This window comes from Micromonas commoda, chromosome 4, assembly GCF_000090985.2.
Source record: "Micromonas commoda chromosome 4, complete sequence".
In the NCBI taxonomy this organism is placed as follows: Eukaryota; Viridiplantae; Chlorophyta; class Mamiellophyceae; order Mamiellales; family Mamiellaceae; genus Micromonas; species Micromonas commoda.
The window spans coordinates 429,000-455,949 of record NC_013041.1 but is presented as its reverse complement, the minus strand read 5'-3'; the positions used below and the strand labels follow the sequence as shown (position 1 = coordinate 455,949).

General features: G+C 65.4%; 14 protein-coding genes across 14 annotated transcripts; 8 read left to right on the top strand and 6 right to left on the bottom strand.

The window, feature by feature from the left end:
* Positions 1–207: 207 nt before the first annotated feature.
* MICPUN_52723 (predicted protein) lies at positions 208–1,210 on the top strand (the record flags this gene model as incomplete). Its single annotated transcript, XM_002501642.1, has 1 exon — positions 208–1,210. The coding sequence occupies one exon, from the start codon at positions 208–210 to the stop codon at positions 1,063–1,065; it is 858 nt and encodes a 285-aa protein (XP_002501688.1). The 3' UTR covers positions 1,066–1,210.
* On the bottom strand, positions 1,182–6,147 carry MICPUN_57697 (predicted protein; the record flags this gene model as incomplete). The annotated part of the gene is made up of 2 exons (XM_002501254.1): positions 1,182–5,903; positions 6,053–6,147. 2 exons carry the CDS (start codon positions 6,145–6,147, stop codon positions 1,379–1,381), a joined length of 4,620 nt encoding a protein of 1,539 aa, XP_002501300.1. The 3' UTR covers positions 1,182–1,378.
* Positions 6,148–6,617: 470 nt separating this feature from the next.
* MICPUN_105416 (predicted protein) lies at positions 6,618–10,297 on the top strand (the record flags this gene model as incomplete). Its single annotated transcript, XM_002501641.1, has 1 exon — positions 6,618–10,297. One exon carries the CDS (start codon positions 6,618–6,620, stop codon positions 10,026–10,028), a length of 3,411 nt encoding a protein of 1,136 aa, XP_002501687.1. The 3' UTR covers positions 10,029–10,297.
* A 152-nt stretch (positions 10,298–10,449) lies between these two features.
* MICPUN_57695 (predicted protein) lies at positions 10,450–11,352 on the top strand (the record flags this gene model as incomplete). Its single annotated transcript, XM_002501640.1, has 1 exon — positions 10,450–11,352. The coding sequence occupies one exon, from the start codon at positions 10,450–10,452 to the stop codon at positions 11,350–11,352; it is 903 nt and encodes a 300-aa protein (XP_002501686.1).
* A 160-nt stretch (positions 11,353–11,512) lies between these two features.
* On the top strand, positions 11,513–12,443 carry MICPUN_57694 (predicted protein; the record flags this gene model as incomplete). The annotated part of the gene is made up of 2 exons (XM_002501639.1): positions 11,513–11,761; positions 11,898–12,443. 2 exons carry the CDS (start codon positions 11,513–11,515, stop codon positions 12,441–12,443), a joined length of 795 nt encoding a protein of 264 aa, XP_002501685.1.
* A 154-nt stretch (positions 12,444–12,597) lies between these two features.
* MICPUN_57693 (predicted protein) lies at positions 12,598–13,124 on the bottom strand (the record flags this gene model as incomplete). The annotated part of the gene is made up of 2 exons (XM_002501253.1): positions 12,598–12,657; positions 12,948–13,124. The coding sequence occupies 2 exons, from the start codon at positions 13,122–13,124 to the stop codon at positions 12,598–12,600; spliced, it is 237 nt and encodes a 78-aa protein (XP_002501299.1).
* Positions 13,125–13,412: 288 nt separating this feature from the next.
* MICPUN_57692 (predicted protein) lies at positions 13,413–15,071 on the top strand (the record flags this gene model as incomplete). Its single annotated transcript, XM_002501638.1, has 1 exon — positions 13,413–15,071. The coding sequence occupies one exon, from the start codon at positions 13,413–13,415 to the stop codon at positions 15,069–15,071; it is 1,659 nt and encodes a 552-aa protein (XP_002501684.1).
* Positions 15,072–15,192: 121 nt separating this feature from the next.
* On the bottom strand, positions 15,193–16,293 carry MICPUN_57691 (predicted protein; the record flags this gene model as incomplete). The annotated part of the gene is made up of 1 exon (XM_002501252.1): positions 15,193–16,293. The coding sequence occupies one exon, from the start codon at positions 16,291–16,293 to the stop codon at positions 15,193–15,195; it is 1,101 nt and encodes a 366-aa protein (XP_002501298.1).
* A 421-nt stretch (positions 16,294–16,714) lies between these two features.
* Positions 16,715–18,110, top strand: MICPUN_57690 (predicted protein; the record flags this gene model as incomplete). Its single annotated transcript, XM_002501637.1, has 1 exon — positions 16,715–18,110. One exon carries the CDS (start codon positions 16,715–16,717, stop codon positions 17,936–17,938), a length of 1,224 nt encoding a protein of 407 aa, XP_002501683.1. The 3' UTR covers positions 17,939–18,110.
* MICPUN_108061 (predicted protein) lies at positions 18,092–18,863 on the bottom strand. Its single transcript, XM_002501251.1, has one exon. The coding sequence runs from the start codon at positions 18,824–18,826 to the stop codon at positions 18,149–18,151; it is 678 nt and encodes a 225-aa protein (XP_002501297.1). The 5' UTR covers positions 18,827–18,863; the 3' UTR covers positions 18,092–18,148.
* A 393-nt stretch (positions 18,864–19,256) lies between these two features.
* Positions 19,257–21,572, top strand: MICPUN_57688 (predicted protein; the record flags this gene model as incomplete). The annotated part of the gene is made up of 1 exon (XM_002501636.1): positions 19,257–21,572. One exon carries the CDS (start codon positions 19,257–19,259, stop codon positions 21,570–21,572), a length of 2,316 nt encoding a protein of 771 aa, XP_002501682.1.
* Positions 21,573–21,663: 91 nt separating this feature from the next.
* MICPUN_57687 (predicted protein) lies at positions 21,664–23,067 on the bottom strand (the record flags this gene model as incomplete). Its single annotated transcript, XM_002501250.1, has 1 exon — positions 21,664–23,067. The coding sequence occupies one exon, from the start codon at positions 23,065–23,067 to the stop codon at positions 21,664–21,666; it is 1,404 nt and encodes a 467-aa protein (XP_002501296.1).
* Positions 23,068–23,130: 63 nt separating this feature from the next.
* Positions 23,131–24,036, top strand: MICPUN_57686 (predicted protein; the record flags this gene model as incomplete). The annotated part of the gene is made up of 1 exon (XM_002501635.1): positions 23,131–24,036. One exon carries the CDS (start codon positions 23,131–23,133, stop codon positions 24,034–24,036), a length of 906 nt encoding a protein of 301 aa, XP_002501681.1.
* Positions 24,037–24,160: 124 nt separating this feature from the next.
* Positions 24,161–26,947, bottom strand: MICPUN_57685 (predicted protein; the record flags this gene model as incomplete). The annotated part of the gene is made up of 2 exons (XM_002501249.1): positions 24,161–26,737; positions 26,897–26,947. 2 exons carry the CDS (start codon positions 26,945–26,947, stop codon positions 24,161–24,163), a joined length of 2,628 nt encoding a protein of 875 aa, XP_002501295.1.
* Positions 26,948–26,950: the final 3 nt, after the last annotated feature.

Here is a 26,950-nt window from a genome sequence, read left to right as displayed (position 1 = left end):
TCTCGGGTGCCGCATGAGTGTCCCACAAACCACGAACCACCAGCAACGGGGTGGTGGTGGGGTGCCCAACGACAACGAACCCGCCCGAATCCCGCGGCTGAACCGGGGGCGCCGAGGTCCGCGGCCGGTCGCCCGTCCGATGTGTGACACGCGTGGCGTGTGCCCCTTCGTCAGGGCCCGCGGTCCGAGGAGGAGGAGGACAATCTGATGTCAACAACGACGCCAGAACGGCGGTCCCCGGCGCGATCGATGGAGGCTGGTTCGGCGCGGGCGATCGCGCGAGGGTGCCGCGGGCGCACGACCGCGCCGCGTCCGCGGAGGAACCCGGCGCCGACCCGCGCGGCGCGAGGCCCGCCGCGCGCGGCTGCGGGCCGCTGCCGGGGCGCCGGATCGACCGCGACGTTTACCGCGCGGGGATCCCGGACGCGAACGCGCGCGAGTTCGCCGTCGACCCGATGCCGCGCGATGCCGCCCCGCGTTGAGGACAGCGACCTCCTCGCCGGCGACGTCGCCGTCGTCTGGCTCTTCGCGCTGACGCAGAAGACCGCCTCCGTCGCGCTGTCGCCGTCGTTTCCCGGCTGGCTCGCGCCCGTCGCCGTCGATCCGGAATCGCTCGCGGGGTTCCTCGGCGAGAGCACCTGGCTCGCGACGACGTGGATCGTCGTCAGCGCGGCGATCGGCGGGTACGAGCTCGACGACGGAGTGCTCGGAAGGGAGGAGGGCGAGATGCGGGAGGCGGTCAAGGGCGCGGCGCTCGCGTGGATCGCGTGGGCGCCCGTCGCGCTTCTCGGTCTGCGATGGTTCGAGCGCGCCACCGGTCTCCGCTCGTCGTTTCCCGCGGGCGTGACGCTCGGCACCGTCCTCGGGGTGATGATCGCGTGGCGCGCGTTCGCGAAGGTGGTGGGGCTGATGGGGTGGTGGCGTCCCGGGCGCGTCAAGGGTGAACGGGAGGATGACGACTGGGCGTTTCTGTTTGCGTCGCTCGGCGGCGCGGCGGCGGTGGCGACGGGTGGGGCGGTGGCGGACTTCGCAACGAGGTGGTTGGTCGAGGCGGACCTGGGGTGACGACGCGCCGCGAAGTACTGCAGGGCGCCGGACGCGCGGTGAACGCGTGCGGAGGAGGACGGGGGCGATGATCCGTATGCGCTCGATCAGCGGCGTTGTTAGATTTTAGCGAAGACATTTGCGAAGACATTTACCGTTCATATTACAAGATAAAGTTTAGGGCGGTTATGGTAAGGAGGAGGAAGAAGCCTTGGTGTGTGGATGCGTGGTCGTCGTCGTCTTTGATGAGGTTTGGCGGCGGAGGCGACAGTGGCGGCGAAGAGACGGGGGGTGGAGGCGGCGAGGGGGGCATCATGAGAAAGTCATAGATGGCTCACAGGGGAGGCAGATTTCCTCCGAAGTCATCCTTCCTGCGCTGGCCGTTCTCTTGCTTTCCCGACTTCTGCGGAGTTTCAACCTCATAAATCTGCATCGGCCCCCTTACGGATACGTTCTCAAGATATTCAGGGACGCGGTCGGGAGCAAGACCGGACCTGTATGACGGAGATCCAAAAGGACCTCCTCCGCCACCTGGGCCGCTCAAATATTTGGTCAACCTCCGTTTACCGACGTCCTTGCCGTGTCTGTAGACGTAAACGAGTATCGCGGCGCTGAGCGCGGCTCCGAAGAACGTTCCGAGCACCGCCCCTGAGATTGCACCAGCGGGAGCCTCGCATTTTTTGCGGATGCAAGTGCAGACGCACCTTCCATCTGCGCCGCATGCCCCGTTGGTCGTGTTTGTCATCGCTTCACCTGCGGGCGTCGCAGCGGAGTTGGCAGGAGGCGTGGACCCGGCAGGAGGCGTGGACCCGGGAGCAGGCGGCGGTGTTGCGATCGCCTCGGCCGCCGCAGCAGCAGCTTCAGTCTCACAGCTCGTTCCGCTGTATCCCGTATCGCACCCTGTGCACGTGCACGCCCCGGTGGTGCCGCCGACGGTTCCGCCGTTGATGCAGTAGAACTCTCCGTCGGACCCATCCTTGCTTGCTACTGTTGAGGCCGTGCATGCTCCAATGGTTTGGCAGCTCGCGCCGCCGTATCCTGCGTCGCATCCTGTGCAAGTGCACGCCCCGGTGGTGCCGCCGATAGTCCCGCCGTTGATGCAGTAGAAGGTGCCGTCGCTCCCGTCCTTCGTCGAGACTGCAGAGGCTGCGCACGCACTGGCGGTCTGGCAGCTCGAGCCTTCGTATCCCAAGTTGCATGACGTGCACGTGCACGATCCAGATCCAGCAGTTCCGCCCACGGTGCCGCCGTTGATGCAATAGAAGCTTCCATCGGCTCCATCTTTGCTTGGGTCCGTAGAGGTAGAGCAAGCGCCGGCAGTCTCGCAGCTCGCACCTCCGTATCCTTCATTACATGAAGTGCAGGTGCATGACCCTGTGGTTCCGCCAACAGTGCCGCCATTGATGCAGTAAAACACTCCGTCAGACCCGTCCTTGCTCAAGACAGAAGAGGCAGTGCACGAGTTTGCGGAGCACGTCGCGGCGGTCAGGGTCCCAGCACTGCACGATGATGTCCCTGATACGGTGTACCCCGAGTTGCACGTCGGCTGGCACGTCGAGCCGCTCGCCAAGGAGTTAGTGCAGTCGCCCACACCTCCGTTTGTGGGGGATGCAGACGCGTCGCATGGTCCTCCAAGTTTTGGTACCTTGACAGACACAGGCGCTCCGACGTAAAGTTCACCCTGATATCCATACACCGCGTCATCTGTGGCATCCGGAAGACCGAAGGATATTAGGGTGCGGCCTCCCGATTGAGAGACGTCCACGGCGTCCACTGCAGTTTTTGGTTCAACACCCGGCAGCGCGTAAGGGTAGGATCCTGGTTCCAAAAGTTCGCCCTGTCCGAGGTGAACTTTTAACACTCGAGCCGTCTTATCCGCGATACCGTCTACTACGGCAAGGCCGAATCTCCCATCGGATAATGTTCTCACCTGAACGATCGCAGGACGATCGACGCTCACAGTAAAGGTCAAGGATGACGACAGCGGCGCGACAACATCCTCATTTGCGCTGAGGAACGCGCACTGGAACGTCCTGAAGTCTCCCGTGGGCGGGAAAACTACAGCTTGAGCGCTTGCGTCGTTCTGTATCACTTGTACTTCAGAGCCAAAGAATGCGAAGGCGCGAGCCTTCGCTGCGGCATCGAGAATCTTCATCGCGGGCAACACGGCATATTGATAAGCTGCGTCTGCAGGAGCCGTGCCGTGTTTCAACACCGCCAAGAACGGTCTGTCACTCTTGTACCAATCACCCGCATCAGGGTCCCACCTATCTCTATTCTCTGGGTCAGTGCGATCGCCCCAGCTGGACTTTCCTGCCATGGACGAATCTGTTGCGATGACATTGTTGCCACATCGGATTGAGAGCGTGACACTCGATGAAGCAGGAGCAACAATCACGTACCCCACGCCGCCTTGATGCAAAAATGCCGTCTCACCTGCAGGAATTGTTCGATCCTCCGAGCACCCACTGTTTAGATCGTGTGGCAGGGTTAAGCTTGACCCTGAGGAGCCTACCTGGATGGTCACCGGACCGCGCCATCTCGCTTGCTCGAGGGTCGTTACAATCTCGTTGCCTTGTCCCGTTTTGGCACGGTTGATGCCGCGACCAAGAGCCACTGCACCAAAAGATCCAAAAAACCAAGCCTTATCAGCAGATGTAACCGAGTAATCGTCGTCGTCGGCGGCGTGAGGAGTGTAATGCATGGCAGCAGCACCGACTTCACCGTCTGACACGGACCCGCCATAAGTTGACCCGCCGCATCGACCCTCGGATGACTTGGATATACTGTCTGTCCTCCACTCCTCCGTGACCCCGGGCATCACATGCCAATCCATTCGAGCCCTGACAAGATCGTACTCATCTCCGAACACCTTGACCTGCAACATGCCACTGCCCATGTGCCACGACTTTCCCGTGCTTTCGAAATCTTCGTTACCTTGCGTCCTCGACGTCTTGAATCGGACCGAGATGTACCATTCGTCGCCGGTGCCTGCATCTGATGCTCTGTGCACCATAACGTCAGAGTTGAAAAACGCCGTGTTCCCGAGGCTCGTTTCCTGCGGAGGTCCGTTGATGGTATCGCCGCTGATCCACGTCTGAAGCGTGGTCAGAACGTCGCTGTCAAGAGCAGAGGCATGGTCCTGAACGAGGTATTTTGCCGCTGGAATGGCTCGCTTGTTCCAGAATGTCCAGCACGTCTCGGCATGATACTCGCGACCAATCAGCGCGATGTCAATCCCGCCCTTGAAGACGATCCTTGAGTACGAGTACACCAGCCACCGAGCGGGAACGGCGAGCGCCGCAGAGGCCAGCGCGAACGGTGTGCCCTTGAAAATCCGGGCCACCTTAAGTGGTTCCAGAAGCCACTCGAAACCGTATGCAAACATAGCGGCGTCTTGGCAGTAATCGGTGTGATGCGAGATGATGCCATCAGGCAAATAACCACTCAGACCTCTCCGGCGAGGGCGCACATATCCGCCTCCAAGAAGGGCGGTGACGTCGCCGAACACCCCTTCGTTTTTAAATCCTGGTATAAGCCTAAATCCATCGGGAATCGAGGTCGGCGGCGAGGATGCATCCGATCCTTCGTATCGAATCGCGCTGAAGTCGAAGTCGTCGTGCCAATAATCCACGTATGTTGCCGGACGGTTGTAGTCGTTTGCCGCAATCGCAAAGGCGATCCAAGCCCTGAGCCTATGCGCCAAATTTGCATCCATCCACACACCTTGCGCATGATTGCTCAGCAGGTCGCCCCACCTTGCCCGCCCCGGCGTCTTCGGATTGTCGATCCATCGGCGGTTCTCGGTGAGAGCAAAGTTCGGCGTACCGAGGCGGACAATTGCATCCATGGCAGCCACAGCGTTGGCGTTCCCGTTCAGTGCGGCAGCGTGAAGGTCCTGTCCAACCGCCATAACGGCTAGCCCTACCGCATCAGTAAACTCCCACTGATGTGTCACCTGATTGTATGACAAGGTGTTCATGGTTGGCCTACCAGCGAATCCCTCGCCATGATAGTCCTTTCCGTTATGCGACAGCGACGATAGGTCGCCTGAGTCGAAGACGTCCGTGGCATCGACGGGGATCGCCTCCGCGAGAGCGACGATCGCCGTTTTGATCGCTGCACCAACCCTTGTCTTCAACTGCGAGTCCAGTGGGTTCATTGCATTCTGTCCCACTTCGGCGCTCTGCTCCCACTTCCAGGCTTTCGGTCGATCCAGATACGCCCATCCGAGCGCCCCCAAATCCTCCACCGCTTGTATCCATTTGTCGGCCAGGGTACTCTTTGTTCTCTTCTGATACTTGGACCAGGCGTATAGGTCATTATTTCTCAGTTCGCCGCCGTTGTTTTCTACATAGCTCACCTGCGTTTCCAAAGCAGACTCGGAGGGCTCGTTTCGTCCCCACAGTTTATCCTCCGTGAACGCCCACTCGAGCGCTCGAGTCCTGATCACCTCGATCATGGGTGTGTCTTTGACCTCAACGATGAAGTCGAGGGAACTGACTGTGGCGCCTGTGGAAATCCGGCTCAGGGATGTCCGCAAACTGTACGACGTGCCCGCAGCGCCGACAGGAGCTTTGGTCCGAATCGCACCAAACAGCCTCCCCTCGCCATCTCTGTGATTGATCAACTCAAAGACCCCTGCGCCGTCATCGTCGAGTGTGAATTTGAAATCTATCGGCGGGTCTGAGCGGAATGCGCGGTTGCGCCTTGGGTTGAGCATTCCATGGACCCAAGTCCCCGGGTCTGAGCCAGGTGCCACGTCAAAATAGTGGCCCAGGATGTCGTCAGCGTATCCCGACGACGCAAAGGCCGGGATGAAACCGAAGGTGCAGAGTAACGAAAAGAGGCGTACGAGGCTGTTCAGAGTAAACTGATGTGGTCCTGGCGAAAAGTGCGCACGATTCGTAGCGAAGGTGAACATCTCGCGCGACGAGACTCACTCCTCGCGCGCCCGCGAAAGTGGCAAAGTTGGGTTCAGTCCAAGAAGAATTCAGCCCCCACGCACCCGCTCGGGCCGAAAATCATCGCCACGACGAGGACCCACGGTAAGAGATGAAGGAGGGCAGCATCTTTGACTCGGTAGCGCGAACCGAGGACCATGACGTCGAAGCGCCGGGCGATTGCGAAACCCTTCACGAAACTCTCACCAGCGCAGGCGCGTTTGTTACGAGCCTGCGGAAGCGGTGCGACGGATCGAACTGAAACGGGAAATTGCTATTCCGGCTAAGCCGGGATCCGGCTAAGCAAAAAAAGCAGACTGCATACCGTATAACACTTAGCGAGACACAGTAGTCATCTAACGCTCGAACTCGAACGTCCACGTTTTTCCCCACGTTTTTCCATACTTGTAGACGACAAAAACAAAAATCACCGAAAGTTCAGATGGAATTACAACGAAAGTTCAATGGAAAAACGTGGGGAAAAACGTGGACGTTCGAGTTCGAGCGTTAGATGACTAACACTTACTGGAAATTGCTATTCCGGCTACGCTTCCGCAGGCTCGTAACAAACGCGCCTGCGCTGGTGAGAGTTTCGTGAAGGGTTTCGCAATCGCCCGGCGCTTCGACGTCATGGTCCTCGGTTCGCGCTACCGAGTCAAAGATGCTGCCCTCCTTCATCTCTTACCGTGGGTCCTCGTCGTGGCGATGATTTTCGGCCCGAGCGGGTGCGTGGGGGCTGAATTCTTCTTGGACTGGGAGGACGGCTTCCCCGACGGGAGCCCCGGGTTGAGTCCCGCCCTCGAGCCGAGCTTCAGCATGAACATGCAGTCCACCGTCGAACGTTGCAGCGAAAGTGGCGGGAACGAGATCACCGAGTGCAAGTGCGGCGTCGACGGGTACTCCCCGCGGAATTGCGACAGGTACTGGGGCATCTCCTCCCTTCACGGCCACGAGGTGCTCACCGGCCTCGACTGGGCGCGAAGGGGCCAGGGCGTGCTCAAGTACTGGGCCGACGGCAGCGCCCGCGGTCTGAACGACTACGTCCCAAGCGGACAGTACGCCTCTAACAGAGCCGAGATCGGCTCCATTGGATACATGTACTTCGAGGGCGACGACGTCTATTACACTGCGTCGTTCTACTTCCCATCGGATTCGTGGAACCAGGTCTCCAAGTACTCCACGATCATCACGCAGTGGAAGATGACCAGCAATCCGCACGGTGCCCTCCGAATCAGCAACTACGGCGACTACAAACTTTACTACGAGGGTATCGGTGACTGGCCGCAGACCAGCGGCAGCGCGGGCGACGGCTATTACCTCGGTCAGGTCAAGCCTAACGCGTGGAACGACGTCAAAATCTACAACCGCAAGTCGACCGGCTCCAGCGGGCTCGCGCGCATATACCTCAACGGGGAGAAGGTTTTCGATTATTCCGGCAAGACGTTGTCGGGGACGAGATCCAGCGGCGGGTACGTAAAGTTTGGAATGTACACCGAGGTGCGTGACTACCGCGTGCTCTACGTCGACGCGGTGGGGATGACGACCGATCTTTCCGCGCTCGGTTTCGCGAGCGAGGAGGCTTGGGTGGCAGAGCACCGGGACAAACCCACGGTGGCGATGAGCGGCCCGAGTGACGGCTCCCAGATGGGGACCGGGGTCGGGATCACGCTCAGCGCCGACGCGAACGATCCCGACGGCATAGGCGGCGCCGGTTCGGTGGCAAAGGTTGAATTTTTCGTGCGCGGAGACTGCCTGGTCTCCGCGGACGCCGCGTACCCTTACTCCGTGACGTTCAACCCGCCGAGCGATGGCTTGTACGAGTTCCACGCGCGCGTCACCGACCGTGACGGTAACACCGCCACCTCCGGGAGCGTCACCGTGCGGAGTGGCCCGACGCCACCAACCGCCGCCATCAGCTCCCACTCCAACGGCGACGACGTATCGAGCGGCGCGGTGACCGTCTCGGCGACAGTGACCCCGGGCGACGCCGCCATCACCGACGTGGAGTTTCACGCGATCCAGAACGGCAACAATCAGGCGATGGTCATCGGCTCGACAAGCTCCGCGACCTCCGGATCGACCTACTCCATCCAGTGGACGCCGGGTGGTAATTACGGCTACACCATCTACGCTGTCGCCACTGATGGAAACTCCAAGAGTGGCGAGTCCGACCGCGTTCGCATCGCAGTCGGTGGGTCTTCTCTGACCACTACGCTCACCCCCACCGATGACACCACGCTGCTCAGTGGACAGCGGAGCACGAAGACCAATTGGGGTAAGAACGAGATTTACACCAAACCCGAGGACGTATGGATAACCAGCATCGTCAAGGTAGACGCGTCCTCGCTTGAGTCGGCGGGAGACATCCGGAGCGCCGTGCTCAGGATCAACCTCTACGAGCTCAAATCGGGTGGGCCGTGGAACTTCGCGGTGTGGAGCACGATAGGATCGGAGAGCTGGGACGAGAGTTCCACGAATTGGAACAACGCACCCGCTCGCAAGGACAAGCTCGCCGTCATCTCCATCTCGAGCACCGGTTGGAACGAGTTCGACGTCACCGAGTACCTCAACACGCGACTTCAGGACGGCGACTCGCTCGGCGCAGTCACGTTCTGGTTACAGGGCGACGACTCAAACTACGAGAGGCTGCAGTTTTACTCCATAAGCGACGCATCCAGAAAGCCGCAGTTCGTCGTGCAGTACTCGACTGTCGCGGTTCCGTCAGAGCCCGCGGCCGCGCCACCTTTGGCGTGCCCGGTGTCAGCGCCCACGTCCACGCCGGCGACGCCCACCCCACCTAGCGAGCCCGCGCCGGAACCTGCGCTGAGTGATCCGGCTGCGTCCGCCACGACGGCTTTCGGTGCATTGCACGACGCATCGCTGCAGCAGGCCAAACCCGACCTCACCGGAAACTGGGGTAACGTGGAGGCGTACGCCAAGCAGCCGAACCTCGCGATCGTTGGAGTGTTCAAATTTGACGTCACGAGTCTGAGCGGCAAGACGGTACAGGAGGTCAAGCTGCAGCTGTACGTGAACCTGCTCTCGCCCTCAGGGGGAGCGACGTTCTCGGTGTGGAGCACACAAGGCGCCGACGACTGGGAGGAGAGCACGGTGACGTGGAATAATGGACCCAGAGAAGACCAGATGATCACGTCGAAGCTGATCGACGGCACCGATCAGTACTTCGCCTTCGACCTCACCGAGTACTTCAAGACGCGCGTCGACGCAGGCTCGGATCTCGCCAGGATTTCGCTATTGCTCAAGGGCAATGACCAGGCCAACGAAGTGATGGAGTGCCACAGCAACAGGGAAGGCAACGCGTTCCCCCCGAGGCTGGTGATCAAGACCGGCGCCGAGGTGGCGGCACCGCCGAGTGATCCCGCTCCACCGGCGGGACCGGCGCCAGAGCCGACGCCGCCGACGAGCGACCCTGGTCCACCCACGGAGCCGACACCTCCTGCCGGGTCCACGCCTCCTGCCGGGTCCACGCCTCCTGCCGGGTCCACGCCTCCTGCCGGGTCCACGCCTCCTGCCGGGTCCACGCCTCCTGCCGGGTCCACGCCTCCTGCCGGGTCCACGCCTCCTGCCGGGTCCACGCCTCCTGCCAACTCCGCTGCGACGCCCGCAGGTGAAGCGATGACAAACACGACCAACGGGGCATGCGACGCAGATGGAAGGTGCGTCTGCACTTGCATCAGCGAAGAATGCGAGGCTCCCGCTGGTGCAATCGCAGGGGCGGTGCTCGGAACGTTCTTCGGAGCCGCGCTCAGCGCCGCGATAATCGTTTACGTCTACAGACACGGCAAGGACGTCGGTAAACGGAGGTTGACCAAATATTTGAGCGGCCCAGGTGGCGGAGGAGGTCCTTTTGGATCTCCGTCATACAGGTCCGGTCTTGCTGTCGACCGCGTCCCTGAATATCTTGAGAACGTATCCGTAAGGGGGCCGATGCAGATTTATGAAACTCCGCAGAAGTCGGGAAAGCAAGAGAACGGCCAGCGCAGGAAGGATGACTTCGGAGGAAATCTGCCTCCCCTGTGAGCCATCTATGACTGTAAAATAAACGTGTGCTGGCACCGGGGCAGGAATGGTCATCCTCGAGTTAATTTCCCCGTATAGATCCTGACGCGTGCCACGCGCTGCCAGGAGCGGTTTTTTACAAGAGCAAGATGCGCGCTCACGTAGCCGCTGACGCGCGAGTAACAAGCGGAACTGGGGTGACGAGGCGCCGCGAAGTACTGCGGGGCGCCGGACGCGCGGTGAACGCGTGCGTTTTTTTGTGTCTTATACTACCCAACACTACCCACGCGACTATCCGCCCACTGCCGATGTTACCCACACAACAATCCGCCCACTGCGCGGCAGCCGCGGCCAGCTGCGGTGACTTTTTCTCGAAGTGGCCGTCCGCGATCTGGCACTTCTCCGCCGCGCGCGCCTCGGGTACCCGCGGCAGAGGTCGGACATGGCGGACGATGACGGCCGCGAGGAGCCCAACTCCTTCGTCAAGCTCCCGGACCCGAGCGCCGGCGCGTTCGCCGACCCGGGGTTTCGCGCGCAGCTTCAGAAGTGGGACCTGGCTCGCAACTCGCGGATGTGCCGCTTTCGGTACACGAGGCCGTTCCATCGGCGAAGCCCCGGCGCGTTCCTCCGCGACCTGTTCGACTCCGACGCCGGGCGTGCGCACCTGAGGCGCGTGAACGCCGAGGGCGAGTGGGTGGCCATCCTGCCCGAGGGTAAATGCGAGGAGGTGAGGCACCGCATCGTCCCGTGCGCGGCGACGTCCATGACCCACTTCGATCGCCTGTACGAAGCGGCGAGGCCGCCCATCGTCCGCGAGGGCACGCAGCTCCTGATGAAGAGGGTCGACGAGGTGATGGACGGGTTCACCGTCACGGACAGGCTTCGCGAGTTCATCCTCACCGCGAACGGCGACGGTGAGGACTACGACCCGTACGCCATCGACGACGACGACGACGACAGATCGGGCGAGTCAAACTACGGCGAGCTCATGACGACGGAGCAGAGGGACGAGTTCCTGTTCAGGGTGTTCGCCCACCTGGCGCTCGGGGGGTCCATGTGCCAGTACGAGGAGCGCATGGACGCGTACACGGAGGCGGCGAAGAGGGCGTACAAGTCGCTGGTGGTTGCGAGGCGCGACAGGGCATCGGGGGAGGACGGCGTGGCGGTGGCTTCAGACGTGTACCGGGTAGACGGATTCATCGCGGCGGGGCGCGAGGACGACGACACAGCTGGCGGCGACTCGCTCTTCCCCGGGCGGAGCGTGCAGAACTTCTGCTACGTCGTGGTGGACCCGAGGAAGAGGCACGCGACGGTGTGGTACCACGCGTACCGGCCGTACTGGTAGCCGGATAACTAGAGCTCTAGCTACGAGTAGAACCTCGTGACGCCGCGATGCGGACAGTGGACAGCCGCCCGTTCATGCGGGATTTTTTCCTTCTCGGGCGCGTCAACATGCCGCCCGGCGCGGCACACCGCGCCGCGCTCGACGCCGAACCGCGCGCGTCATGTCGCGCGAGCTCGGCGCGCCTCGACGTCGGAGCGACCGCGGCGACCGCGCGCTGGTCGCTCGCGCGCCGGACCCGCCCGCTCCCGCGGACGCTCGGCGCGATGACGCCGCTCGTTCGGGCCGGCCAGGGGGTGCGGGCGCGTCGACGTCTGCTGCTGCGTCGGGTGACGCGCCCATGGCGGCCTTCTCCGCGGGTCGTCTGGTGGGACTCGACGGGCTCCTCTCGCTCTCATGGGCGCTCGACGCGGTGCGCGCGCTATGCCCGAACCCACCCTCGCCTCCGCGCCGGACCGCGGCCCACGACGACAGCGCCGAGATCCTCCTCCGTCATCGAACAACCAACAACTCACAACGCGTTCTCTCCCCGACCCGTCTCGACGCAGCTGCCGCACAAGGTGAAGGCCCGCAAGGAGATCCAGGCGTGGCCCCTGAAGGTCAAGCTCGGCGCCGAGTACGACCTGGTCGCCAAGAAGTTCCAAGGCCACGCGGACTGCCACGACAGCCTCCTGGGCGGCGAGCTCTCCTTCGACATCCTGCACAGCAACGTCGAGTACACCAAACGCTTCGACCTCGGCGAGGTGTCGTCCATCGGCGTTCGCGCGAGGTGCGACCTCAGCAACCTGGGTTCCCCCGGGCGACGCGCGGACAGGGGGTGGGACGCGTCGCTCGGGTTCACGATCGAGCCGAAGCGAACGCACGGGCCCCTCGGGGCGAACACGCGCGTGAGCAACACGCGAGGCAGCGGCTACGACATCGTCACCGAGGTGCCCGTGTCGCAGCTGGTGTCGGCGGAGGTGTGCGGGCACCTGACGCTGCCGCTGCCGCGCGCGGAGTTTCACGCGCGCACGGGCGGCGGGGGCAGGCTGACGGTCGGCGAGGGCGGGCTGGGGATGCACGTCGCGCAGATCAACGCGGTGATCGACCTCTGACGCGCCAGCGGCGGCGCGCGCGCACCGCTCTCATTCATTCTAATCGTCATTTGTTCTCTGTCGCGGCGAACGATGCGTCCGTCGGATCCGCTCGTCGTCGATGCGCTATCTACTAGGCTTTTAATTGATACAACTTACGCTAAGACGTGCCGTCTCAGTTGCCGTCCATGGCGAACTTCTTGGCGGGCCTGCCGTACTTGGAGTCCGCGACGTGCTGTTGGAACGGAGAGAAGGAGCGGGCGGAGGTCAGATTTATCAGAGTCTGTCGGTGGACGGTTTCGGGCCCGAAAGGAGCCTTGAAAGGGGGAAAATGTTCGCTAGGGTTCCCTCCTCGCCGGGGCGAGAGGGGCGCGCCGTCGCCGGCGAAGGCGACCGGTCGTCGAGCGAACGCGAGCAAACGAGCGTCGACGACGCGTGGGTCGCCGCCGAAGGTTCCGAGCGCCAGACGCCGCCTTCGATCGGCCGCGCGGGTCGCGATATCTGGATGGGGGGCGGGGCACTCACGAACTCCTGGACGCAGCCCTTGTAGATGAGCACCGGCACCGCTATGCCGAAGATGGCGAACTTGCCCAGGTTCTTGAGGGAGAACCGGAAGGTATTCTCCACCACCTCGCGCGCGTACCCGTTCGCCTCGACGAACTTGTTGGGCTTCACGTCCGTGGGGATGCGAGGTCCGGCCATCGATCCCGCGGCTGCGCACAAACAGACTGCGGGTCCGGCGGGGCGAGGAACGATCCGATTTCGTCGGGTCAGCTCTCGAAACGATGCGATGCTTCTCACTGAATGTGCGTGCTTTGAATCGGTCGATTGTTCATTCCCTAACTGTTAAGGCATACGAATCGTTTACCATATTTACCATTCACCGTTTTCCGCGCGAAATCGACACCGAAAAAGCCTCTTCCGAGGACGTCGTTGTAGTGCTAATGCGTCGTCGTCGCCTCGGAAGCGCAGTCGAGAGCGACGCGCGAGATGGGCATCAAGCTTCGCGTGCGTATCGCCGGATCCGGCGACACGATGCGCGTCGAGGTCCCCGAGGTGTGCACCCTCTCGCAGCTCAGAGCCGCGGTGGCGACCAAGTGCTTGGACGGGGCGGTGGCCCCCGAGAACGTCGCGGTGACGCTCAACAGGACCGACGACGTGTCGACGCAGGGCGCGGGAGAGGGCTCGACGCTCAGGGCGTGCGGCATCGCTCGCGGAGACCTGGTGCACGTCTTCGTCAGAGACGGGCCGTCGGCGGCGGCGACGACGACGAACGCGCCGGCCGACGCGCCCGTCGCGTCGACGAGCGCCCCTGCGCAAACCGACGAAGAAGAGCGCAGGCGAAGATGCCTACACGCGGCGGAGCAGCGCGGCGACGTCGCGGCCGCCGTCAACACCGCATCGCGCGATACCCCGACCTCGCCCGCGGACGCCGCCGGCCGACCCGGCCGCGGCGCGTCCGTCGTCGCGACGCGCCGGCCGACGCCCATGCCGCCGGCGCTCAGATCCTTGCTCGAGCTTCGCGAGCCCGCCACCCCCGTCGGCTTGGTCGCGTGCGCCGTGCACGCGTCGCTGGTGGACGCCGGCATGGACATCGTGGACGTCACCCCGTGCAACATCAAGCGCGCCTCGTTTCGCCCCCGATGGGAGAACGGCGCGGGCGCGGGTGCGTCGACAGCTGTGCCGCCGCCGGTGAGCGTCGTCGTCAAGGCGCAGGACGTCGGCGGCGACCACGTCGTGTTCGCCGCGGCGGTGAACGACGGCGAACCGTTCGTGTTTCGATGCGCCGCGTCCGCGCACGTCGTCGCGGTGGGTGCCCACGGGGGTGCCCACGGGGGTGCCCACGGATACGAGTACGTCGCGTTGCCTTTGCTGTGGCGCGACGCCAAGGACTCGCTCGCGCTCCCCGCGTCCATTCGCGCGAGATCCGCGGCGGGTCTCCCGTCTCCCCCGCCCTTTCTTGCGCTCCCGGACGAGCTCAAACTCGCCACCCTCGCACACCTCGCGGAGGCGCGCGACGTCTGCGCGGTGGGCGCCACGTGCAGGGAGCTCGCGGCGCTCGCGTCGTCGGACGATCTGTGGAAGCCGCTGCACGACGCCGAGTTTGGCGCCGAGACTTTAAACGACACAGCTGTAAATCGTACACAGCTGTGGCCGGCGGCGGGGCCCGGCGCGTACAGGCGACGGTACGCGGAGAAGCACGCGGAGCGCGCGCGGCGCGAGCGCGAGCGCGAACGGCGCGTCGCGGAGATGATGCGAGCGCGGGAACGCGCCGCGAGGGCGGGGCCCGGTCCCTACGTTCCCCATCCCGCGGGCGGCGGCGGTTTTTTCGCATCGCCGCCGCCCGGGTACGTGCCCGGGATCACGGGCGGTGACTACGACCTGTACCCGGCCGGGGGCGTGGGCATGCCGGGGTTCCCTGGGGGGTACGCCGGGGGGTTCGGCGGGCCGTTGGGGGGTTACGCCGCGCCGACGCCGATGGGGGGTTGGCCGACGGGCGGTCCGCCGGGGGTCCCGGGCGGCGGACGGGGTTTCGGGCGTGGGATGGGCGGGATGGGCGGGATGGGCGGGCGCGGGGGGCGCGGGCGCGGGATGGGCGGGCGCGGGACGGGGCCGCCGCCCGCTTGGGACGCCGACGACGTCATCTGACGGGATCGATTCGACGACCGCGTCGTCGATGAAGATCTCGTTACTCCTTGTCACTTTCCCTTACAGCAATACAGGCAACTATAGTATACTCATCTCCGGCGCGTCTTTCGCGTCGGGCGCTTCACCCGCCTTCGCCCTCGCGCTCGAGGCGCTCCTGTTCCGCGCGTCTCTCCGCGGCGATGCGGTCAGCCTCCGCGTACCTGGCCATCTTCTTGGCCTTGTCAATCGCGAGCCGAATGCGTTGGTTCTGAATCGCCTCCGCGCGCAGAGCCTTCTCCACGCCGGCGAGCGCTGTCCGCAGCGACGCGAGCTGGCCGTCGCTCGCGCTGAGCATCTCGTTCAGGATGCTCACGTCCACGGGCGCTTCCCCGCCCGCGAGACCCGCGGCGGCCGCGGCGGCCATCTCGTCTCGCGACGGGGGCGGGGGCGTGGACGGCGGCGGTTGCGGTTTTCTCGCCGCGCCGCCGCCGCCGCCGCCGCCGCCGCCCGCGCCGCTCATCGCACCCGCGAACGCGTCCAGCGCCCTGAGCGGGTCGTCCGCGCTCGGCGTGTATGTTTCCCCGCGCGCCTCGGCTTCCCGCTCCGCGTTCACCTGCCGCATGATCTCCTCCACCTCGGCGTTGATCTTGGCTCGCATCGGCGCCTGCTCCTCCTCCAACCGCGCCTGCGCCTCGATGAACGCCTTCTTGAAGTCATCGTTGAACAGCGGGTTGTCCAGGGCGTCCGCGTAGGTGGTGGCGATCTCCTCGCGAGCTTTTTCAGCCTCCACCTGCGCCACCTCCTGCGCCACCTCCTGCGCCACCTCCTCCTCCTCCTCCAGAGGGAGCGCGCTCTCCAGCTCCTCGACTTTTCTCTCGGCCTCGACTTGCTTCATGATCTCGTCAACCTCCGCCTTGATCTGAGCCTTCATCGGCGCCTGCTCCTCCGCCAGACGCTCCTGCGCCTCGAGGAAGGCCTTCTTGAAGTTGTCGTTGAACAGCGGGTTGTCCAGCGCGCCGCGCATGGCTTCCCCCTCGTCGAAGCCGTCGTTCGAGTTGGTCCACTCCTCCGCCGGTTCATCGCTCGCCGCACCGGCGCGGAGCGAGAGGGGCGACCGACGCCGGAGCCGGTTCGGTCGCGAGGTGAACGCGCGCGCGACGGTGCGAGTGCACTCGCGCGAGGAGAGGCGCGCGCGGAGCGGCGCGCGCGTCACGCTGATACCCGCGTGCGCCGCGAGAGGCATGGTTCAGCGCGTGCAAAATATCTCCGCCCGGGGAGCTTGATGTCCACTCCTCCAGCGGCTACAACGCCGCGCTCGGCGCGCGGGTCGGCTCGGCTGCGACGGCGCGTCGGGACGCGCCACGGGACGGGCGTCGCCGCTGTCGGCGCCGGGCGCGTATCGCGGCCGCGCGAGACCTCCGAACGAGCCGCGTTCGGCGCGCGCGGGACTCGAACGCGCGACGCGACGATATCTGCCGCGCTCCCCGCGCCGACTCGACCAACGGGCGCGGGCGAAATCGAAGCGTGCCGAAGTCGCTCATCGGAGCTGGCGATCGATCCGCACCGTGTTGTTGCCATCGCTTTTCGGCGTCGGCGGTGCGTCGTCGCGCACAACGCGGTTCACCGCGGGATGGGGTGCGTCCTCTCGAGCGAGCGGAGCGCCGATGATTTCGGCGCGGACAGCCGCACGATGCTCGCGCGGCCGAAGGTACGCGTCGCGTCGCCGCCTCCCGACGGGCGTCGCTCGGCACCCGTCACGTCACCGCCGCGCTTTTTCGCCAACGCGTCTGCTTGTTCCTTTCCGCGCCGCCCGCCTCGCGCCGCCTCGCCCCGAACGCGCGTATCGCGTCGTCGTCGAACGCGGTTCCGAGCGGCACGCGACATCCTCTCTTCGTCGATCCCGACCGCTGACGTTCGATTCCCGTCGCTCTCGAACGCAGCCGCGCGTCCTCGGCGTGATCCCCGCGCGTTACAACAGCCGAAGATTCGCGGGCAAGCCCCTCGCCCTGCTCGGCGGCAAGCCGCTGGTGATGCACGTGTACCGCAACGCGTGCAAGGCCAAGTGCCTTGACGCCTGCGTGGTGGCGACGGACGACGATCGCATCGCGAAGGCGGTCAGGGACAACGGCGGCGAGGTCATCATGACCGACGCCGCGTGCGAGACCGCCCTGGAGCGCTGCCTCGAGGTTGTCAGGAAGCTGCGGCGAAGGCGCGCCGACGGGAAAAAAGGGACGACGTGGACCGCGGCGTCTGGCGAGTTCGACGTGGTCGTCTGCATCGACGCCGACGAGCCTTTCGTCCAGCCGCACCACATAGAGACCGTGGCGGACCTGGTCATCAACTCGGACGCCGTCGTGGGGACGCTGGTGCGACGTGGGCTCAACGAAGAGGACGTGGCGAGCGCGGACACGGTGAAGGTTGTGACGGATGACCGCGACTACGCGCTGCTCTTCTCGCGAGAACCCGTCCCGAGAAGGGGGTCGTCCGCGGGCGGCGGCGGCGTCGTGCGATCCGCGTACGATCCGGGCGTGGCGTACAAGGTGCGGGTGGGGATACAGGCGTGCGGGACGGACTTTTTGGAAAAGTACGCGTCGCTTCCGGGGTGCGGCGGCGAAGGAAGTATCGAACAAAGTCGCGTCGCGGACAAGGAGAACACGTCGCCGCGGCGAACGACGAAGAACGGCGATTCATGCGCGATTCCTCCGTATGAACCGCCGGACGAGCCGGAACAGAACCGGGTGGTGTTCGCGGGGTACAAGGTCAAGGTTGACGTCGTGGAGAGCACGTTCGTGCCGGGGGTGAAGACGCCGGAGGATCTCCGGCACCTCAACGCGGGGTTGGGGGCGGGTCTCGTGAACGACTTGCAGCTCACGTTTTTAGTGGCGTGAGGCGAACGCACGCGCGCGGGTCTTAGAGCACCCTCGCCTTGGTAAAACGACGACGACGGACGATCCGTCGCGCCCTCGTCTCGACGTGGAGATCGACCGTGACGTGCCGCTGGATCGATGGCGACGGGCACGCGGACGAGCTGGCGCGTTGGTCGTCTCAAAAATCTTAAAATCTCACGTTCTCCTAACAGATGTAGACTCGCTCGTTAGTTAGGCGCAGATGGCGATGAACTGCTCGACGCAGGGCTTGGACGAGGCGGGGTTCTGTCCGGTGACGAGGTTACCGTCGGTGACTGCGTACGGGTGCCAATCGTCGGCTTTAGAAAACTCCGCGCCCTGCGCCCTGAACGCAGCCTCGATCATCTCCGGGACCTTCTCGTGCAGACCGACCGCGGTCTCCTCGGTGTCGGCGAAGCACGTCATCTTCTTACCGGCCATGAGCGGAGTGCCGTCGGGTTTCTTGCACTTGACGAGCGCGGCGGGTCCGTGGCAATCCGCGGCGATGGGCTTGTTCGCCGCGTACATCTTCTCCACAACCGCGTGGAGGAGCGCGTTGGAGTAGAAGTCGTCCATGGTGCCGTGGCCGCCGGCGAGGTAGATGCCGTCGAGGGAATCGGCGTGGGATTCCTCGAGCTTGACGCTGGACTTGAGGGCGGCCATGGCCTCGGCGTCATCGCTGAACTTCTTGCAATCCGCGGTGAAGAAGTCGCCCTGCATGCTTCCCTTGTCGAGCGGGATCTCGCCACCCTTCGGCGACACGAGGACGATCTCCATCCCCGCCTCTTTCAGGGCGTAGTAAGGGGTGGCGATCTCCTCGAACCAGGCGCCGGTCTCGTGGTCCCCCATGGTGCAGGCGGAGGTGCAGATGATTCCAATCTTCTTGGGCATGATGGTGGGATGTAGGGATGCTGCAGCGCGTGGTGCGTGAGATCTGTCTCACAATTCATCACCGGTGGGTGCCCACGTGTTTCGGGCGTTTTCGGGACGCTTCTGCCGAGATATTTTGACGTGACCTGCATCGTTTTTTTATTGTCGGCGTGTGGCTTGGTTAAGGTTAATGGCAATCAGGTGGAATGCTGGGTCTTTCACCAGCGCAAGAAAAATGTTAAAGAATCAACTCTGAAGCGTCCAGCCCGCCGAGGACCCGCCTATATGCCCACCGGACCTCACGAAAATTTAGTGAATTATGGGTCGTCACGCGCGCAGCCATCACACGCAGGCACCGAAGTGTCGAGAGGAAACAACAAACAACGAAGCGTCGCCCCCGCAGCGCGAGGGCGCGAATAGGGCGAAGCGCGCGGGCGTGCAGACGAGGGCGATGGCGCGGGACGGCGCGCAAGCCCCGGGCGTCGCGTCGTACTCGGTGACGTTCAGCGACGCGCGCGTCGTGGCCCGCTCCGAGCGCGTCCGGGCATCGAACGGGAACGCGCCCGCCTCCTCGGCGCGAACCCCGTCGCGAGGGATCGCCGTCGCGACAACCTCCAACGGCGTTGCGCTCGCGGCGTACGTCGTCGGCGGCGACGTCGAGGTGACCCGCATCCGTCCCGCCGACGGCGTCCCGTCCGATCCGACGAGACTCAGGCTATCCAGCGCCTTCGACGACGACGACGACGACGGCGCTCCCGATTTCTCGGGAGCGCACGTCTGCTGGTGCGCGCACGGCATCGACGAGCGCGACGTCGCCGTTCTTGTCGCGACGTGCGCCGCGGGCAACATACACGTCGTCGACATCATCGCCCTGGACGACGGCTCCATCGCCATCGCGGGGCTGACCCGTCTCGAGATGCCCCACGCCTCGCTCGCCGTGTGCCCCGCCGCGTACCCTCTGCTCGCCGTGTCCACCCGCGACTCCGTCGAGGTCCTCGACCTGCGACTCCGAAGGAGGGGCGACGACGCGATGCGACGCGAGCCTTTCGCCACGGTGCGTCACGAGCGCGGCGACGACGGCGCGGTTGAAGGCGGCGCAGCCGGCGGCGGCCGACGCCGGGAGCTCGCGTGGCTCACGATGCGCCCTTCGTCGGACGAGTACGTCGGCCCGATGTACGCAGTGGCGTCCGCGTCCGTCGTCGGTGGCGGCGGTTCGCGTCGCGACCGTGACGGTTCACGTCGCGACGGGGACGGGGACGGGGACGGGGACGTCCTCCGCGTGGACGTGTACGCGTGGCACGAGGAGACCGTGCGCAAGACGACGGGACCGGAGACGGGACCTCGGTTCCTCGACGCGCATAAACGAATCGCGGTGCCGCTCGGGTCTCGCGGCGAGCTGAGGGCGATGGCGTCGAGCGGCGACGACGTGTTGTACTTCACGACGGACGCGAGGACGACGATGCCGACGCTCGGCGGCGCGTCGTCCGTCGTCAACGCCGCCTTTGCCGAATCCGCGCGGACGTCCTTCGGCCCGGCGGATATATCCGTGAGCGCATCCGGCGACGATCGAGCCCGCGGGGATGAGGACGGCGAGATGCCGCACATACGCGCGCCCGTCGCTTCCAACCCGAACGACGACGACGACGCCTCCGGCCTTCCCGGCGCGTTCCCGAAATCGCTCGTGTTTCCGCAGCTGCACCGGTACGGGTCCGGGCTTGAGATGCCCCCGTTTCCTTCGTCGTCGTCGAGCTCGTCCCGGCCACCCGCCGCCGCCGCCGCGTTCGCCGTCGAGTTCAACCCCGGGCGACGCGGGGACGTTTCGAAAAACGGTTTCGTCGTCCGCGTCGTCGACCTTCCCCGCGGCCTAGGTCGCCCCGACGTGCTCGTCCCCGGGCGGCGTGAGGTGCTCGTCGGGAGTACCGTCGGCGCGCCGCGATTGGTCGCCATCGACGCCTCCTCTTTCGACGAGTCTACAAACGTCGACCTCATCGTCGACGACTCCGACTCCGGACTGGGCGGCGGGAACGGGAAGGGTCCGTCCGGGGGATCGGTCCGGGGGATCGACCCGGGGGTGAGGCTTCGCGGGGCGTGTCGCGCGTGGCGGGGCGCGGGGTGGGAAGGCGGGCTGGCGCTGACGACGACGGCGGCGGCGGGGCGTTCTTTCGGTTCGTTTTTCTTTGGTTCCGTCGACGCCGCGGACGCGGACGCCGCCGTGTCGGTGTTTCGCGTCGAGACGACGACGTCCAACCCGCGGCGACCGTCGCGAGAGGCGACCGACGACGTCCAGGCGACGCCGGGGGTGGACCTTCTCGAATCTCTCTCTTCGCGGTTCGAAGATGTGAAGATTGACGTAGAGCAAAGTCGAGGTGTGAAGATTGACGAGCAAAGTCGACGAGGCGAGAGTCGGGGGACGCCGACCCCGGCGTCGGCGTCGTCCGGGGAGTCCCCCGCGCGCGCGCCGCCTCGGCCGTACCCCGCGTTCGAGCCGGAAAAGGCGCGAGGCGACGCTTCGGAACGGGAAGGGGATCGAGTGGTCACGCGGGCCGACGCTATAAAATCCGTCGCCGCGGCGAGGTCGGCGCTGGTCGACCCGGGAAAGGACGGCGTGAGCGCATCGCTCGCCGCGCTGATGACGGGGCTGAACGCGCTGGGCAGGAGCGTGGAGATGCGCATGGACAGGGTCGAGGCGGCGCTGCAGGCGCAGGAGCGTCGATTACGTCGGATCGAAGCGGCGGTGACGGATACATCCGACCGCGGTAAAGCGTAACCTTCGAAGGAACCTCCCGTACACGGTAACCGGCTGAGCGTTACCAGCAGTAAGGCGTAAACTACTATAACTTTTAGTACGAGTCAACGACTCACAGAAACTCTCCCTCGCTGCGTCTGTTGAGGCGCTCCTCCGCCTGGTCCACGGCACCCGCCGCCGTCACTACCCGCTCCAGCTCCCTCGTCGTCAGACTCAACCCCAGCGTCTCGCGCACGTGGTTCAGCACCGTCTTGTTCCCCGGCCGGGGCTTCCCAGCCGCCGCGGCGCGCGCGAACAGATCCGTCGCCGCGTCCACGACGGCCTCGTCCACGCCGCTGTACGGCTCGACGCTCCTCGTTCGCCTCGCCAGCTGGAACAGCACAGCCGCGTCTTTTGTCGCGATGGGGCCCGCGTTGAGCACCCTCGCGATGGCCCTCGCCTCCTTCTCGTCGAGCAGCCTGTCCTCCTCGCTCGTCGTCGTGTCTTCGTCGACCCCGACCCCGTCCCCGATCGAATCCCCCGTGGCACTACTATCAGGCGAAGCCGAAGCCGAAGCCGAAGCCGTGGCTGACCCGTGTCGTCGTCGCAACACGTCGAGGCTTCGTCTGGCCCCCGCGAGTTCATCCGCGAGCCTCGCGCGCTCGTCCACGGTCATGAGCCTCGATCCGAACCCCGACACCTCGCCCTCGCCCATCGCCTGGAACAGCTCGTACGCCACGACGCCGACGGCCATGGACAGGTTGAGGCTGGTCGCGCCCTTGGCGCCCGTGTATCTCTTACGCGACGATGCGGGGGATGACGTGGCGGCTGACGTGGCGATCATGACGCCCAGGTTCGCGCGCGCCAGCTCGTCGTTCGTCAACCCCGTCGCCTCGTTGCCGAACACGACCGCCACCTTGGTTCCGTTCGCCGCGTGACGTCGCAGAACCTCGGACGCGGCTCGGACGTCCGCGATTGACAGATTCTCTCTGGGTCGCGCCGTCGTCGCCGCGACGAAGGCTACGTCGGCGAGGGCCTCGTCCGCGGTGGCGCATCGCCTCGCGTCGCGTAGGAGCCAGTCCGCGTGGACCGCGAACTTGTGCGCCTCGTCGCTGAGCGGCGCGCGCGCGCGCACTTCCGGGGGATGGATGGCTCGGTCGTACTCGTCGGCGGCGTCGAACGGCGGGGCGAGCGCGCCGGGCTCCGGGGCGACGATGCGGAGGTCGGTGACGCCGAAGTTCTGCATGACGCGCGCGATGCCGCCGATGTTCTGGGGTCCCTGTGGACGGCAGAGGACGAAGCACACGTTGTCGAGGGGCGTCGCATCGTCGCGTTCCTCCTCGCGCCCGTCCCCCGCGACAGCCTCGGCGTCGGGCGCGAGAGCGCCGAAAAGGAGGCGGCGGGCGCGACGCGGGGCGTTCGCGCGGGATGTTCTCGACGACGCCGTCGACGCCGCCCGGGGTTTAGATCCGCTCGCGGGGGCTCGATGGCGCGCGGAAGCGGGGCGGAACGTCGCGTGGGCTCGCATCGTCGCCATGGCGCGGTCCGGTCCGAAGTGCGCCAACCGTCGAGGTTGCGCAGGCATTTATCCGCTCGCACGATGACGAGGACGAACCCCAGCCAGATGAGTCACGCCCGGCCCCACTCCAACCGGCGCGGGCGTGCGACGAAGACGACGACGATCACGATGCACGCGCTCGTGGGAACACCGGTCACGCTCGCGTCGACGCGTCGCGCGCTGACACCCCGCCGCGGCGCGACCGAGGGTCGTCGCGCCGCGCGGCGCCCGTCCGCCCCGGAAGCGGCATCCTCGGCGAAAGCGTCGGGCCGACCCGACGACGACGGAACGATCGGCCGCCGCGAGGGCATCGGGCTCGCGGCGCTCGCCGCGGCGTCGATCGCGAACCCCCAATCGGCACGTGCCGCGTACGGCGGCGCGACCCTCGGCGACGTCGACGTCGGCCCCTCCGTCGCGGCCACCGAGCTATCCCTGTACAAGCGAAGCTTCAGGGAGCGGTTCGAGACGTCGATATCGTCCGGCACGCACGACTACAGCTTCAAGTACCCGAAGGACTCATGGAAGCCCGACATCGTGTCCCTCAACGACGGCAAGCTGTACGGAGTCGACCTTCGGTTCTCCTCCCCGTCCGAGGGCAAGCTGTGCACGCACGTGCTGCCGTTCGTGGACAAGGACTCGCTCAAAGACGTCGGGTCCCCGGCGGTGGCGCTGGATAGGTTCGTCGAGCTCATCGGTGCCTTCTGGGATGAAAACGGGTTCGGGGTCCCGGGCGGCAACGCTGGGGTGGTGAAATCCACCAAGACGGTCGCCAAGGACGGCGTGGTGTACTACCAGTACGAGCTGGATAAGCCCCATAACCTGATCAGCGCCGCGGTCACGGACGGCCAACTCTACGTCATCAACGCGTCCGCCGCCAACGAAAGGCAGTGGGCCGCGGGGGAGGCTAACCTGCGGAACATCGTCGAATCCTTCTACGTCCCTCCGTGAGCGAACGGGCGAGCGAGGCGAGGCGAACGCCAGCTGAGTCTTAGCGCGTATCATCGCATGTATTACCGCCGATAACGTTTTCCTCGTTGTTAACTTTTTTTACTTCGCCGTCGCCGCGTGAAAGTCACGCGCTGCGGAGCCGCCTGACGTCCGCGGACACCCCGCCGAAGCGATCCACGTCCTCCTCCCAGGGATACATCGGCGGCGGCGGCGGCCTCGGCGCCGGCCGCGCGCGCCGCGAGGGCTCCGCCGATCCCCCCGCCACCCCGATGGCGACCCCGACCGACGCGGCAATCGCCGACGAGCCGACGAGCGGTCCCGGCGACTCGACGCCTGTCCCGTCCAAACGCGGAACGAACGTCCCGACGACGTCGACGCGCGCGCGGGCCAGGTCGGCTGCGAGGCCGTACGATTCATCGGCGACGGCGTCGACGTCCCCGGGCGTTTGGAACGGCGAAATCGTCGAGGGTATCCGAAGGGCTCGATCTCGATCTCGCGCGGCGGAGTGCTCCGTCTCAGTCGGGGGACCGTCGCCGCCGTCGTCGTCGTCCGCCGCGGGCTCCGGCGACGGCGTCGGCGCGTTCCTCCTCGCGCGAAGCTTCGCACGCCCGACGCCTCTCTTCCCCGCGAGGTTCGCGTCGCGCGTGGGCGCCGGCGCGGTCGGTATGGCGACAAACTCAAACGCCGTGGGCTCGATGCCGGGCGACTTGCCGCCGCCGCCTTCTTTACCCTTACCCGCCCCAGTCCCCGAGGAGGGCGAAGACCCTTTCTTCGCCCCCGTCCCCGCGGGTGAGCCGTTCCGTCTGTGCTTACCCACGGAGGACGTCGCCTTCTTCCCCGAGGAGGGCGTCTTGTCCGGGGATTTGGCGCCCGGAGTTTTCGACGCGTTCGGCGGCGCCGACGGCGGCGGCGACGGCGAGGTGACGTTTTTCGGCGTCACACGTTGAGCGATCCATCGCAGAAACGACGGTTCCCTCGCGTTCAGCGCCGCCCTCGCCTCCTTCGCGCCGTTCTTGTGCCAGGGTTTCTGCGCGCCGCCCCCGTCGGCGAATATCTGCGTCCCGAACCCGAACATGAGGTCGCCCTTGGTCCAAGCCGCCGCCTGGTCGGAACCCCGCGTCACCTTGGCCGACGCGTCCACCCGACGGAGGATACCCTCCACCCGCTGCTCCGTCGGCGGTCTCAGGCGGTAGTAGTCGACGAACGCGTGCGCCAGGCCGACGCCGTGCCGCTCGTACGCTTCCTCGTTGCTCGTCGACGTCGACCACTGCCTGGAACGAGAGGGCGCGTTGTAGAAGCTCATCTCCAGGGTGTAGCACATCGCCGGCGATGATTTGTCTTCTTCGGATTTGTCTTCGGAGGATTTGTCTTCCTCGCCGCGGTTCGCCCGCGTCGCGGCGCCGTGTCGCTTGACGTGCGCCGCGCGCGACATGTCCCCGATCGCGCGACGACCCGCGCCGGCCTTGTCCGGGTTGGAACAGAACCGACACGAGCTCAGCGAGAACCCCGGCGCTTCGAGCGCCGCGCAGTTATGATCCATCAGCTTCGGCAGCGCGGCGATTCTCTCCCACCGTTCGACGTCGTCCTCGTCGTGCGGGTTGTTCACGAAGAAGAAGGAGCTCTTGCTGGTGCTGTGCGCGTGGATGTCGATGTAAAACTCCAGCGCGTGCGTGTCGCTGTTTGCGTATTTTCTCGCGAGCGCCATCGCGTGTCGCAGCGTGGGAAACTGCTCCGTTTTTTTCTCCGCCGCCTTGTGCTCCGCGAACGTCCCCGTCCCGACCCACTCGCCCTTGCGAACGTCCGCGCTTCGCCACGCGCGGTTGAGGTCCACGCCCATGGAGTCCGTCCTGTAGTTCCCCAGCGCGCACCCGTCCGGGTTCAGCATCGGCACGACGACGAACGTGACCCGCTCGCGGAGCTTAACCGCGGCGGGAGAATCGCCGGTTACGAAATCGATGAACCCGCGGAGGGTGTGCGAGCACGGCGTCTCCCCCGGGTGAACCCTGCACGTGATCATCACGACGGGTCGGCGACGGCCGTCGCGGGTGGCGGATGCCGCGGGAGGACACGGCGCCGCGCCGGCGTCGGTCGCGGCGTCAGTCGCGGCCCCGGCGGCGGCGGCGCTCGCGTCGTCGCCGATTGTGAGAACGTCGCATCGCCTGTTCTGCAGCGTTCGGCACAGCAGCTCGCGTTTGACGTACGGCAGCCTGCGCCGTTCCAGCGCGTCGAGAAGGTGCTGCTGCATGGTGTATCCGAACGGGTAGCTGTACGAGAACCAGTGCGCTTCTTTGGTGTCGAACGTGTAAACGATGGACAGGACGCACGGCGTCTTTTTACCGCCCTCTCCTCCATCCTCGGGGCTGTCCCGCCCGTCGTCTTCCACGGCGGCGTCGTCCCTCTTCTTCGTCGGGCGGTCCTTCTGTTTGTAGTAGAAGACGCTCTTGGGGTGTATCCGCTCCCACGTCGCGCTCGAGGACGACCTCACGAGCGGGCTCATCCCGTCCCGGTACAGCGACTTCGTCTTGGAGAAGTTCACCATGTGGATCAGCACCCTCTGCCCGGCGCGCGCGTTCGTCACCTTGAAGTAGAACCAGAGCCTGTGCCGCGGGTTGTTCGTGTCGTGCCGCACGGTGAGCTCGTATTCGTTGTCCGCGACCCGTCGCACGTCCCCGAGGTTGCCTCCCTCGAAGTCGGCGGAGAACTGCGTCGATGGAGAAGGCGGGACGGGGGGGTAAGGGAAAGACGGCACGCGCGTGAGTCAGATCCCGCGTCGGATGGGAGCGCGCGGGGTCGCGGACCGGGAGACGCGCGTCGGGAGTCTTCTCGCTCGCGCGCGCGAGGCTTCGGGTATCGCGCTCACCTGCAGCTCGCCGAGCGGCGGGGCGCCGCTGTTCCCGGCGACCGGCGCCATGGT

Excerpts from the sequence above, each read along its gene's own strand:
- MICPUN_108061 (XM_002501251.1), bottom strand. The coding sequence starts at position 18,826 with ATGCCCAAGAAGATTGGAATCATCTGCACCTCCGCCTGCACCATGGGG.